The sequence below is a fragment of the Denticeps clupeoides genome, chromosome 11 (assembly GCF_900700375.1).
Source record: "Denticeps clupeoides chromosome 11, fDenClu1.1, whole genome shotgun sequence".
NCBI classification, from domain to species: domain Eukaryota; kingdom Metazoa; phylum Chordata; class Actinopteri; order Clupeiformes; family Denticipitidae; genus Denticeps; species Denticeps clupeoides.
In genome coordinates, this window is record NC_041717.1 from 21,471,774 (window position 1) to 21,485,918 (window position 14,145).

The 14,145-nt window shown below is 49.5% G+C and overlaps 1 protein-coding gene across 2 annotated transcripts; it reads left to right on the forward strand.

Moving 5' to 3' along the window:
* The first annotated feature begins 1,692 nt into the window (after positions 1–1,692).
* slc7a4 (solute carrier family 7 member 4) lies at positions 1,693–13,558 on the forward strand. 2 transcript variants are annotated; one of them, XM_028997191.1, is made up of 6 exons: positions 1,693–1,806; positions 4,614–5,709; positions 7,327–8,042; positions 9,657–9,765; positions 10,672–10,888; positions 10,929–13,558. In XM_028997191.1, the coding sequence occupies exons 2-5, from the start codon at positions 4,728–4,730 to the stop codon at positions 10,872–10,874; spliced, it is 2,010 nt and encodes a 669-aa protein (XP_028853024.1). In that variant the 5' UTR covers positions 1,693–1,806; positions 4,614–4,727; the 3' UTR covers positions 10,875–10,888; positions 10,929–13,558. The 2 variants fall into 2 exon arrangements, with proteins under 2 accessions (XP_028853024.1, XP_028853023.1); XM_028997190.1 differs by having other exon boundaries at positions 10,672–13,558.
* The last annotated feature ends 587 nt before the right edge of the window (positions 13,559–14,145 follow it).

Genomic DNA, 14,145 nt, shown 5'->3' on the forward strand with positions numbered 1-14,145 from the left:
ATAAAGGAGATTTGAGGGGTGTGATAGCTCCCCCTGGCGAGTGTGAAAGTGAAGCGGTTGTCGTGGTGAAACCCTGCAGCACAGGACACGGTGACACAGAGAAAAGTGTCCTCTGTATTTAACCGTCACCCATGGTGGGCAGCGGGCAGCCATGAATGGCTCCGATATTAAATATTAATGTTAGCATTAGTTTCGCATGACTTTCTTCCAATTCATTTGTACCCCACCAGTAGAAAACCCCACACCCTGAACTACTGACATCTGTAGTGAGCACAAGTTTAAATTAAATTATTTTAAATTACATCCTCATTATTGGTGGCAGTAGCCTAATGGGTAACACACTCATCTATGATCCAGAAGACCCAGGTTCAAATCCCACTTACTACCATCGTGTCCCTGAGCAAGACACTTAACCCTGAGTGTCTCCAGGGGGGGACTGTCCCTGATACTACTGGTTGTAAGTCGCTCTGGATAAGGGCGTCTGGTAAATGCTGTAAATGTAAATTATTGTAAAAAATCTCACGTTAATGCTGCCATCACACCCCTAGGGGGAGCAAGAGAACCAAGAACTGAGCCTATAAATAATGTAAAAACTCTCATGTTCATATCAGGAAGTGGTTCATTTTCAGGTCACATGGAGGCACAAGAGTGAAAATCAAATCCCTTTATAAATCTTTGCATCGTGTCTGCATCAGAACCGACATGACATGAATAAATTTCACAAACGCTTGAGCACGACTGTGTTTTCACTCACCTGCCATCATCGTGTCGGCTCTTCATGTCGAATATTATGAACAAAACATACCAAATATATTCTAAATGATGTATGTTTTTAGCTGTGTGGTGCTGTAACCAGAACACAAGTTCATTTGCTGAGTGAACAGAATTCGTATCTGACGTAGTAAATCATAATTACAAACAAGGTACTTTTCTAAATGTCTGTCTTGTCTTTAGTTATAAATACAAATAATCCCAGCCTTTTAATATCCTCAAGGTTTTAATTGATTATTTCTGCTTTCTTTTAAAATGAATTTTTTCAGGCTGATGTGACACAATTGTCGCCATTGGAATTTGCTTCTCTCCAATAAAATAGTTATTATTCATGTTCTTTTTATGTCGACTGTATCAGCTCTTAATGTCAAGAAACAAAACATGAACATAAATCAAAGTATTAGTTTAAAGGTGTGCAACCTGCTTATTGTCGAATTTTACAGGTTATAGTAAAGGCGGAAATGGTTTTTGTGGTCCAATTTTTTGACATCACAAAAAAAACTGGTATTTTAACTGGTGTGTACACTTATAATACATTCATCGTAGGTCTATGTATTGATTTTATGGCTTATAACAGTTGATTAACCTTAATCTACCTTAATTTTATTAATTGTAATGAATCATTCAATTGCTCATTCCACTAGTATTTAGTAGATTAAAGCATCACTCAAACATCAGTGTAATTCTGAATATGGTCAGATCACTTTTTAGTTGTTAAAATGACCAATAATTGTGACAAATAAATAATAATAGCATTAACATGAATTTTAATATCAGTTCAACGCCAGGTGATGTGCATACATTAATAATACCGCATTTATAATGTAAATGAGGCTTTAACTTGATTTTGGATGTTCTATTTTGAGAGTTTATTCCGTATTTTGGTCTCTGGGTAAAATTGGGCTTCTGTCTCTTTAAGAGCCGAGACGCGGCCGCTCGGCGTCCGTCTGTCCCGCTGCACCACCGGGCCGGATGACCAGCCTGATACCAGCAGGACTGGAGCCGGGGACGCATGACGACGTTCTGCCGCCTCAGGTACGAGCGGCCGTGTTCATATTCATATTTATACATGGTTATAACGCGCGTCTCCTCGCGTCAGTGTCGCTTCATGACGCGCCGAGCGGCTCACCTGGATTTACACCGAACCCTCCACACACCTCGCAGCTCCCGTCCACGTTAGAAAGCGGATCTACAAACTACATGATGCACAAGCTGATGGGATCTTTGCAGCTCGTTTAATAAGCGCAATTCACCGAACGCGGCGTCCGTCTCCATTTTGTGGTAAATTATTCATGCTTTTCATGAAAAGCCCAGCCTCTCTTCCATCACGTCTTCTTTATATCTCTTTAAATTCGGACGATCATGCTGTCCAGCAGGATTTCGGACGGAGAGATCCGCGGTTACGTCATGCGTCCAGCTCAGCATCTGCGCCCTCAGCCTCCATGACGGCAGAGAGCGGAAATCCAGCCATGCATCCGTGCATCTCTTCTTCTGAACATGCGTCCATGCATCATTCATCAGAAATCCAGACATGCATCCGTGCATCTCTTCTTCTGAACATGAATCCGTGGATCTCTTCATCTGAACATGCATCCATGCATCATTCATCAGAAATCCAGCCATGCATCCGTGCATCTCTTCATCTGAACATGCATCCATGCATCATTCATCAGAAATCCAGCCATGCATCTCTTCATAATGTGCATCTCTTCATCTGAACTTGCAGCTCACAGAAGGCAGAGCAGATATCATTTATTAATACAAATACAATAAAACAAGACCTCCAGACTACAGGAGGATCGAATGTAAAAGGGTGAACTCCATCAGATGGTCCATAAACTTGGAGCCGGAGTTCAGAATGGATGGTGAGATTTCCTGAAGTCACCTGAGATGACCAGCGTTCTGTCATTTTTACATGTAATCGCTGTAAATATGTCACATGACATAATCTCACATATGTCTGGTACCTGCAATACCAGCCATACTAATAATCTAGAGCAGGGGGTGCCTAGCGGGTAAGGAAACGTTATCAGAAGGTTGTCAGTTTGAATCCCAAACTGACAAGGTGCCACTGAGGTTCCCTTTGAGCAAGGCACCGCCCCCACACACTGCTCCACGGACTACTGTCATGGCTGTCCATATAAAGAGGACACATTTCACCGTGTCCTGTGCTGCACTTTCACTTCTTCTAATCAAGACCAGGGGTCACCAACCTGCACATTTTTGCATTTACCTTCATTTATCAGACTCTGTACTCGTTACCACTCGGTTCTTGAGCTGAATGAGGATGTGGTGGAACATGGAAAGATCTAAGCTGTGCAGGACTGGTGCCCTCCAGGACCAGGGTTGGTGACTATTGGTCACCACACTGCAACCTGTGTAGGAGGTCGTAAGGTCCCTCGTTCGTCACGCTGGCTACTCCTAATAGTATTCATGTAAAAGCCTTTTATTTTTGCCACTGGTGGTCATGAAATTCATTTAATCATGAAATTAATTTAATGATTTAATAGACCTGCTTTGGCCCAGAATGCTATTAACTGTTAGACTGCTGACATACCTGACCCTCCAAATCCAGACCCTGCTAATAAAACGCCTGGGGACCCCTGATCTAGACCCTGTTTACAGGCCGTAACCCCTCTGCTGCTGTACACACTCATGTGTTCATCAGGGTGCAGTTTCTGACCAAAGATCTGCTGCTGGCTGTTACATGTTACAGAGTACGGAACGTTGTTTAAACGTTACGTGTGGAACCAGGTTCCGGAGAAAGGCTGTTTCACTGTGTACCGTATAACATGAAATGACAATAAAGCAAAACTTGAACTTGCTCGCAGTTTGGATGGTCGGGGGCAACAGAAGTTCTAACTCAGTGTTCTTTTATTCTTAAAATTAGAGCCAACGGCCTTTTCCATTAAATGACAGCGGGTGGACCGATAATCATGCACCCATAAAATATGTACCTGACCAACACTGGGCCGAGAGTGGCCGGTCACCCCAAAATGTCCAGTCCTGGCTGGCTGGACAACTAGAGTCTCCAGTTCTCCATACAACAGGGATTTAAAACAGTGGATGGAAGATTGAGGTGTGTGTGTGTGTGTGTGTGTGTGTGTGTGTGTGTGTGTGTGTGTGGTCCTGGCAGCTGCCAAAAAAACGTACGAACCAGAGCGTCACCACAACCACTTCAAATGGACCAGTAGCATTATAATGGACACGTAATGTACACCATGGCACTGGACTACATTTTGGACTTGTCCACCTCTACAACTGTAGGACTTTTTCTCTCATTGGACAATCACCAGCCCTGCACTGACACCACTTGCAGGCCCACTCTACCCTGGAAGGGCGTCCCTCTCTCTATCACTCCTTCCCAACGTTTCTTCCTTTCTTTTTTCTCTCTCCTAGAGTGTTTTTATATGGAGTGTTTTCTTGTGTGCAGAAGGGTCATGTGTGTTGGGGTGTCAACTGTAGGACCTGTCAAAGCCCATTGAGACGTACTGTACACGTACAGACGTACAGCGGTTAAGGAAACGGCCCCGTAATCAGAAGGTTGCCGGTTTGAATCCTGATCCGCCAAGGTGCCACTGAGGTGCCACTGAGCAAAGCACCGTCCCCACACACTGCTCCCCGGGCGCCTGTCATGGCTGCCCACTGCTCACCAAGGGTGATGGTTAAATGCAGAGGACAAATTTCACTGTGTGCACCGTGTGCTGTGCTGCTGTGTATCACATGTGACAATCATTTCACTTTCTCTTTCTTTCTTTCTTTATTTATTTCTGAATGTGATTATGGGCGTTATAAGAAATAAATGTCGTTGTACTAAGTGACTGAACCCTGTTTTTTTCCAGGTGTGTGTCAGTGGTGGAGGTCTGAGGAGGATGGACCTGGTGTGACCCATCACCCCTCCTCTTCTCTCTTCTTGTGTCTCCCCCTCCTGTCCCCGGTGTCCCCTGCGAGTAACCATGGCGGCGTGTGTGCGGGGCTGCTCCCCGGCCGTGCGGTTCTGCCAGAAGCTGAACCGCCTGAAGACGCTGGAGGAGGACGTGATGGCGACGTCGCTGAAGCGCTGCCTCTCCACCGCGGACCTGGCCCTGCTCGGCGTGGGTGGGATGGTCGGCTCGGGCCTCTACGTCCTCACCGGGACCGTCGCCAAGGAAACGGCCGGCCCCGCCGTCGTGCTGTCGTTCGTGGTGGCGGGCGTGGCCTCGCTCATGGCGGCGCTGTGCTACGCCGAGTTTGGCGCCCGGGTGCCAAAGACAGGCTCCGCCTACATGTTCACCTACGTGTCTGTGGGCGAGATATGGGCCTTCCTGATTGGCTGGAACGTCATTCTGGAGTACATGATTGGCGGAGCGGCGGTGGCCCGGGCCTGGAGCGGCTACCTGGACTCCATCTTCGACCACCGGATCCAGAACTTCACCGAGAGCCACATCATGCGCTGGAACGTGCCCTTCCTGGCCCATTACCCAGACCTCCTGGCGGCAGGCATCCTCGTGGTGGCGTCCTTCTTCATCTCGTTTGGCGTGCGGGTCTCTTCCTGGCTCAACCACATCTTCTCGGCCGTCAGCATGGCGGTCATCGTCTTCATCCTCATCTTCGGCTTCGTTCTGGCCGACCCCACCAACTGGAGCGCCAAGGAGGGCGGATTCGCGCCCTACGGCGTCTCCGGGGTCCTGGCGGGGACGGCCACCTGCTTCTACGCCTTCGTGGGCTTCGACGTCATCGCCGCGTCCAGCGAGGAGGCCAAGAATCCACAAAGGGCCATCCCCATGGCGACGGCCATCTCCCTGGGCCTGGCGGCGACCGCGTACGTGCTGGTGTCCACCGTGCTGACCCTGATGGTCCCGTGGCACTCGCTGGACCCCAACTCTGCGCTGTCGGACGCCTTCTACCGGCGAGGCTACAGCTGGGCCGGGTTCCTCGTGGCGATCGGGTCCATCTGCGGTGAGCGTCCTCGTCCCAATTACCGTCACGTCGTGTTCTTCTGCGCGTAACAGCGTTAGTTCTGCACGTCGAAGCAGTTTCACTGGCAGCGTGAGAACTTCCGAAAAAGCGAAATCCCAAAATCATAACGGGTCTGGGTGGGTAGTTAGTTCCGGAGCCCCGTATTTTAATATATTGTACTTTACACCACCAAGACGTGGCCAAGGTTGTTATTATTATTTTTTATTAATACTGCTTCAATATCGCGGCGGCCCAGCCGAGAAGCGGAACACTGGGAATATTCTAGAACCGCCGGATTATCCGCTTCATCTGATCATGCAGGCTGCCGATGACTTTACCGCATCGGGGTTTATTAACGTAAAGTCACGTTCATGGTTGAACAGTGGGACTACTGTCCCTGAGTGGACGTTACCGGCGTCTCACCACACACCGCCTGACTAGTCTGTTCAGGATGTCAGTGACAGTGTCCTGCGCCTTCAACACGCGTCTCCTTTATTATTAATACATTTAATTTAAAGTTATTTTATTAGACGTACATACGAATGCTGCACAGCATGAAATAAATATTACAAAATAAAGAAAAAAGGGGGCAGTGGTGGCCTAGCGGTTAAGGAAGTGGCCCCGTAATTAGAAGGTTGCCGGTTCAAATCCCCATCCCATGGTGCCACTGAGCAAAGCACCGTCCCCACACACTGCTCCCCTGTCATGGCTGCCCACTGCTCACACAGGGGTGATGGGTTAAATGCAGAGGACAAATTTCACTGTGTGCACCGTGTGCTGTGCTGCTGTGTATCACTTCACTTTATCACTTTATAAAGTAAATTACAATACGGCATAACCAGAATATACACACGATAGTAATAACCAGAGACGTTTACTAGTGAACAGATCACGTTGTCCCATACGGGGACGTATTTTCAACCTTCACACACTGAAGATCATTTTAGGTCAACGCATTATCTCCATCAATATCTCCATCAATATCTCCATCCGGTGCAAAGGTTGATGGGTGACGTCACACGTGAGCAAGGTGGACGTTCAGGCAAAGTCTATAGAAGACAAAGCCCTGGAGCACATTTCTTCTCAGGAGTGCGTCCAGGGTGGAGAATTTTCCACCCGGCAGAACCGGATTTTAGGGAACGTTGGGGAACGTTGTTTAAACTTGACACAAACCAGTCAAATCTACGGAGACCAAAGCAGGAACTTGTCAATGGTAGAACCGAACCAGTTAAGTGACATAATGGATTTAGCAGTAAAATGTATTAATTAATTGAATTGGTCTCCAGTTTTTCCTTTTTTCCCAGTAGGAATTCCCGGTTTAAAGTTTTAAAGTGAAGTAATTGTCACTTGTGATGCACAGCAGATGGTACACACAGTGAAATTTGTCCTCTGCATTTAACCCATCACCCTTGGTGAGCAGTGGGCGGCCATGACAGGCGCCCGGGGAGCAGTGTGTGGGGACGGTGCTTTGCTCAGTGGCACCTTGGTGGATTGGGATTCGAACCGGCAACCTTCTGCCGCTTCCTTAACCGCTAGGCCCCACCACTGCTCCTGGTTTATCCAGTAGGAATTTTGTATGACCTGATCGGTAATTCCCGTGCTCTTCCACCTTCCCAGCCATGAACACGGTGCTGCTCAGCAACCTCTTCTCCCTGCCGCGGATCGTCTACGCCATGGCGGAGGACGGCCTCTTCTTCTCCATCTTCTCCCGGGTCAACCCCGTCACCAAGGTCCCGGTCATCGCCATCCTGGTGTTCGGCTTCCTGATGGCGCTGCTGGCCCTGGTCTTCGACCTGGAGGCGCTGGTCCAGTTCCTGTCCATCGGAACCCTGCTGGCCTACACCTTCGTCGCGGCGAGCGTGATCGTGCTCCGCTTCCAGCCGGAGAAGGGCGGAGCCGACGCCGGCAAAGCCAGCGCCTCCTCCGCCACGACCCCCAGCGCCCCGGCGGCCCAGCCGGCAGAGTCCCAGACGCTGTCCCAGGACGCGGGCGAGCTGAAGGAGTACGAGTCCTTCTCGGACAAACTCCAGCTGGTGGAGCGGGAGAAGCGGCTGCACGAGCGGCGGGCGGCCGGGCAGCTGAAGGCACGCTGGGAGCCGTACCTGGGCGGGGCCCTGGGCGACTGGGAGCCGGGCGAGGTGGTGGCGTTCGCCGTGCTGGCGCTGATGGTGAGCGCCGCGTCGCTGTGCACCGTGCTGGTCTTCGGGAGCGGCCAGCTGCAGCTGCCGGTGTGGAGCTTCTGCCTGCTGGTGGTGGTCTTCAGCCTGGCCTTCCTGCTCAGCCTCGGCCTCATCTGGGTCCACGAGCAGCAGCCCAGCGCCAAGACCTTCCAGGTAGGACCTCACGATTCATATTAATTACGTTACATTCATCTAGCAGATGCTGGAATCATGGGAGAAGCCCGGACTGGAAGCTCCTCATGTGATGTTCCATGGAGGAACTCAGTGGTAATTGAGTTAAGTGGATGGACGCCGGCCTGGAAGAATACTTTGTTTTCTAATTCTGGGTATCGGTGCACAATCCCCTCTGATTGGCCGAAATTGTCACATGCACAGAATCCAGATCGCTCTGCATGTGCAGGATGGGGCGGGTTTATTCTCTGCTCATCTTGTGAAGTAAAGTGAAGTGATTGTCACTTGTGATACACAGCAGCACAGCACACAATGAAATTTGTCCTCTGCATTTAACCATCACCCTTGGTGAGCAGTGGGCAGCCATGACAGGCGCCCGGGGAGCAGTGTGTGGGGACGGTGCTTTGCTCAGTGGCACCTTGGAGGATCGGGATTCGAACCGGCAACCTAACCACTAGGCCACCACTGTCCCAGTTGCCTCATGAAAGTCCGAGTTGAGTCTGTGGACGTTGGTTTCCGCCCTCTCAGCAGGTCACAGTGGAATAATTTGCCCCTGTGAGGGGCGTTTGACTGGCGCCCAGGTGCCAGGATGACGGGCAGAAGGTCTTACACAAGCCTCCCGGCAGCTGTAGAGAGGATGTGGCAAAAATCAACTCGTTGCGCAACGCGTTAGTGTAAAAGTTTCAAGTCATGATGATGATTTCGACAAAGAGCGGCGTGTCTCAGCAGCAGAACTAGCGGCGAGCTCTCCTTCTCCTGGCAGATGTTAACAGCATGAACCAGGCCTGAGGGAGTTTATCAGGACTTTCATCCCACCCCAGGCGTTTTACATTTATATTAACCGCATTTACCAGACGCCCTTATCCAGAGCGACTTACAGTCAGTAGTTACAGGGACAGTCCCCCCCTGGAGACACTCAGGGTTAAGTGTCTTGCTCAGGGACACCATGGTAGTAAGCGGGATTTGAACCTGGGTCTTCTGATTCATGATCTCACTGTGACTGCTGGGATAATATCTTCATGTGTATTAGGCAGGAGAAATATGTTTATGTGGAGTAAACGATTTACGGTGAATGGGGTACGAATCCCAAATACCACGTAGAGGTACAATTTGCCCAGTTGTTGGGAATCTGTCCTCCTTAACTGCTTCTGGTTGTGGGAGAAGTGGTGACCGGGTTCCTTGGGTCTCCAAAACGTCAGATCTTATGGGATGCTCCTGCTCTGCAGTGGTCAGGACCTACCAAAAGCGGTCCAAGTAAGGCAGACCAGAGACAAGCTGACCAACACCAACATGAGCATCAGAACTGAACATGGAGCAATGGCAGAAGGTGTTGTGGTCTGAGGAATCATGTTTCTTTCACAGCTTGGTGGATTTAACGGAATTACCCCTGACTGCAGGGTGCCATGTACTACAGCAGATGCCCTCAGAGGTCTAGTGAAGTCCATGTCCTAACTGGTCAGGGTTATTTTGGAGACTCTGAACAACGGCCACCAGCACACCATCAGACTTTAAAGTGTCTCTGTAGCACCACCATGCGTGCCGATCAGGTGAAGTCGTGAAGCTTAATCTCGTTCTTCTTCTCTCTCGTCCTCACAGGTTCCCCTGGTGCCACTAATCCCGGGGTTGAGCATCCTGCTCAACGTGTTCCTCATGCTGAAGCTGAGTCCCCTCACATGGGTGCGCTTCACCGTCTGGGTGGCTGCAGGTACTCCAGCTCTTTATCCGTCCCATACACCATCTACTTACGTGGAAGGTATAGCCACGCCCACCTTCCGGAGAATTTAAACGTGGACGAGTTCCTGGTACCTCAAAGGAACCTCTTCCTTCTCAGGAGTCTGAGACTCGACCTGCTTCTTCAGCTGCGCTCGCTGCATTTCTGGCACGTGATTGGCTGTCAGTAAAGTGGATCGGTGTAAACATGATTACTTATCGAAGCTCAGCGCTTCACTCTGACCGTAAACCATTTATCCCGTTTAAACGCTCCAGCATGGAGCTGCACCGTGTGGAGGCCTGGTGGGGTCGGGACTGTCTGGCTGGGTGTGAGTGTACGTTGTGTAGATGGTGACCCCCCCGCTGAGCCTAGAACGGCCTCAGTCAGTGTTTTTTAATTCTACTTTACAGGTTTTAAAGAACGGGCGGGTCAGCAAATATTGGGCTGGTCTGAGATCAGTTGTCAGTTTGTTTGTTTTTTTGTGAACACAAAGCAGCTACATAATTTCAACAATGCAAACACACACACACACACACACACAAACACACACACGCGCGTAGTTTCACGAATCGACCGATGCTGGTTTAACAGGCGAGATTCGGGTGGCAGTAAAGAAGGGAGAGTCAATTCTACACATAATAATAAACTTTAACGTACAGGATCAGGAACATGTTAATATTACGGATGTAACGTTGCGTTTTAATACGAATCACGTTTTTTTAACCAGAATGAGCTAAAAGATTTTTGACTTTATTCATGTAGAAATGGGGCCAGTCTGGGTTCCCTCACCGCAACCTCCATGTTTCCCACGTTCTCCTTTTCATTAAAATTGATTTTAGCTGATTTAATAGTTTTTTTTTACTGTCTGAATTTACCGTAACCCGTCCCCCCCGTCCCCAGGTCTGCTGGTGTACTTCGGTTACGGCATCTGGCACAGTAAGGAGGGCCTGCGGCAGCTGCAGCAGGGCCAGGACCTGGCGGCGCGGTACGTGGTGCTGCCCAGCGGCAGCCTGGTGGAGACGGTCCAGCCCGTCCAGCCCGACGGCCAGGACAACGCGCGGGCGCCGGACGCCATCGACCAGCAGCAGGCCGCCAAGAGATGATCTGCCTGCCTGCCTGCCTGCCTGCCTGTCTGTGTGTGTGTGTGTGTGTGTGTGTGTGTGTGTGTGTGTGTGTGTCACCGTTGCCTGATTGTTACCGTGTCCAGTTTTCTTCGGTTACGTTCTCTCACCGTCTTTGATCTTGAATCGCCGCCGTCTTGTTTCGGAGACGGAGGGAGAACGTTCACGCTGTAGAACCACTTTTATTTATTCACCAGGAGAGCTTGACCCCGCGGAGGTCACGTTAGACCTGGTCCGGCCTGCAGGGTGTGTGTGTGTGTGTGTGTGTGTGTGTGTGTTCATGTCACATTTTGGCAACAAGTTGATAAGATGAAAGATCTCGGACGCGGGACACCAGTCAGGAGGACACCAGGTCTTCTGAAGGTGAAGTCGAGGTGCTGAAGATGCTTCTGGAAAGCGCTTTTTTTTTTGGCAGCTCACGTTCCCTGTCCTGTGCCACCAAGGTACAAGCGCTCCACGCCGCTGGCGTTCTCACCGCCAGCAGTGACGTGCCAGCGAGTAACCGTGGTAACTGCTGAACGAGGGCTAATTAGTGACGGTGACGTGAAACGGGGAACATTTCACGCGGTCGGAGGTTCTCCAGCGGGCGGCTGGCACCGGGACCCAGGTTAATCGGGAGTGCGGACGCGCGCCTGGATAATTAGCCTGCAGGTTAATTATTAATGAAGATGCGGGTTATTAGTCGTCTGAACCTAAACACCTAAAAAAATTATATTTATCTCGTCAACCTGTACAATCCACCAAGAATAATTAATTTTACGGAGTATTAAAATGAACCAGTCACAGATGGTGGATATTCGGATTTTCCCGTGTGTGCGTGCAGTCACGATTCTACACCTCGGTGCCCATTTTACTCGCCCTTTATTTTTATTAATAACTCCCATTCCCGTCTGTTTATATGTGCCGCTTATTTATCTGTTTGTGTTGTATTATTTATCATGTTGACAGCTTGTATCTTATCTTTATACACGTTATACCTCACACACACACACGTGGTGAATTTTACCTAGTTCACCGTGTCCCTGTTCCCATGATTCCCCACTCTGAGGTCGTGACCTCTGCATGACTAGAGCGAACTCTTATCCTGGGGTCCCGAGGTACTCCGCTGTCCCATTACAACACACACACACACACACACACACACACACACACACACACGTGGTGAATTTTACCCAGTTCACCGTGTCCCTGTTCCCATGATTCCCCACTCTGAGGTCGTGACCTCTGCATGACTAGAGCGAACTCTTATCCTGGGGTCCCGAGTCACTCCACTGTCCCATTACAACACACACACACACACACACACGTGGTGAATTTTACCTAGTTCACCGTGTCCCTGTTCCCATGATTCCCAACTCTGAGGTCGTGACCTCTGCATGACTAGAGCGAACTCTTATCCTGGGGTCCCGAGTCACTCCACTGTCCCATTACAACACACACACACACACACACACGTGGTGAATTTTACCTAGTTCACCGTGTCCCTGTTCCCATGATTCCCAACTCTGAGGTCGTGACCTCTGCATGACTAGAGCGAACTCTTATCCTGGGGTCCCGAGTCATTCCGCTGTCCCTTTACCACACACACACACACACACACACACGCTGTATTGATAAAAAGCACATTCTGTCCTGACCATCCAGACACGGTGAACAGATGAAATATAATACGCCGCGCGACGTGAGCACAACCCCCGCCGGCCTGGTTGGACGGGCATGTCCCGTCTCTCAGTGTTTGTTGGGAGGGGTGTGTGAACCGCTTGTTTTTTCGGCCCTTTAATCCCGACACATTTCCTCTCTATTGGGCGGGTGGAGGCGTGTCTTGACCTAGATCACATGCGGATTAAATGCCCCGGCTCGTCCACGCAGAGACAGGCATGATGGGATTATAATCTCAGACCCGCCCCTCTTCGTCTTTCATTCACTCGTGCACACGTTCGGTTGCGGTGACGCGGACATGTCGGAACGGGACCGTTCGCGTTCGTGCTGCTGTGGACCCGTCTCTTGCCGTCTGTGCGGCTCAGGAACCCGAGTCGGACCCCCAGTCGGCCTCTTTGCACTCATATCTTATTTATAACCACGCGCTTTCACTGTAACGGCGCTCCGATCCACACCGACCGCGGCCCGTCCCGGGTCTTTGCAACCGCTCCGTGTGAAGGCTGCGGCCTGGAGGTGGGGGTAAAACACGGAGCGGATTCTCAACTGCCTCTGGATCGGAGTGCTGGTTTTACCCATGGATGTAAATATGTGAACGCTAGAAAAAAAACCAATGGCCTTAATGAAGATGTAATCAACACTTAAGCATTCCCAAAGGTGACAAGAAAAAAAAAATATATATATGTAGGTCATTTTATAATTCTTGTCTTTATAACATTTTACAAGCCTGTGTTGTTTAGAGACGCTATCGAGGAATGTAATGATTCAACATCAGATCGATATAAATCAATCCTATACGTCTACATTCTATAGATTAGATGCTGAATATGGTATAATTACTGTAAAAATGAATGAGTTCATGTATTCTTTGCACTTTCTCCCTCTCTCTCTGTATTCCCCTCCCTGGTTTCTCCTTGCATTTAAGCACAACTCTGTTCACTCCCGGCTCTGCTGTATTTTTACAGAGTTCCCTGTGTTCTTTTGTGACGATTAAATGTTCTGAAGCATCACTCTGAGTCGGCTGCTGTTTATTATTGTTATTGTTATTATTGTTGCAACATTTGAACACTCCACACTACTACACTAAAATGATGCAAATGTGACGTCACATGCAAGCACTGCATCATTACTACTACACGCCTATTATTATTATTTTGTCTGCTTTCATGTTTTGGCATGTTGCCTGTTCCGTGCTTTTCAAGTAGAAACATTTTTGTTGTCTAAATATAAATATGAATAAATAAGAGTAATGAAGCTGAACTGCATCATCGTTCATAATAACAGCGTAGTCATGCAGCCATGATAGACGAGGTGGGCGATGGAAGGAGCTCTTAACATGAGGCCTTCGGTGCCTCCAGGGTGGGGGCTGCTGGAGTTTTACGTGATCTGTCTAGGGACGTGTCATGTGATAGCGTCTCCACTGACCCGCCGTCACTGTGTTCTTTGTATTCACATCATAGTGTACAGTGGATGTAAAAAGTCAAAACAAACTGAAGGTTTTTATGGTGCCTTCACCACGGTGGAACGTGGTGGTGGGTGCATCATGCTTTAGGGCCGCTTTTCTTCAGCTGGAACTGGGGCCTTAATCAGGGTGGAG

Bases quoted from the DNA above. Each gene is read 5' to 3' on its own strand.
- slc7a4 (XM_028997190.1), top strand. From the start codon at position 4,728: ATGGCGGCGTGTGTGCGGGGCTGCTCCCCGGCCGTGCGGTTCTGCCAG. The intron at 5,710-7,326 runs GTGAGCGTCCTC...CCACCTTCCCAG, and splicing joins GGCGATCGGGTCCATCTGCG to CCATGAACACGGTGCTGCTC. The intron at 8,043-9,656 runs GTAGGACCTCAC...TCGTCCTCACAG, and splicing joins CCAGCGCCAAGACCTTCCAG to GTTCCCCTGGTGCCACTAAT.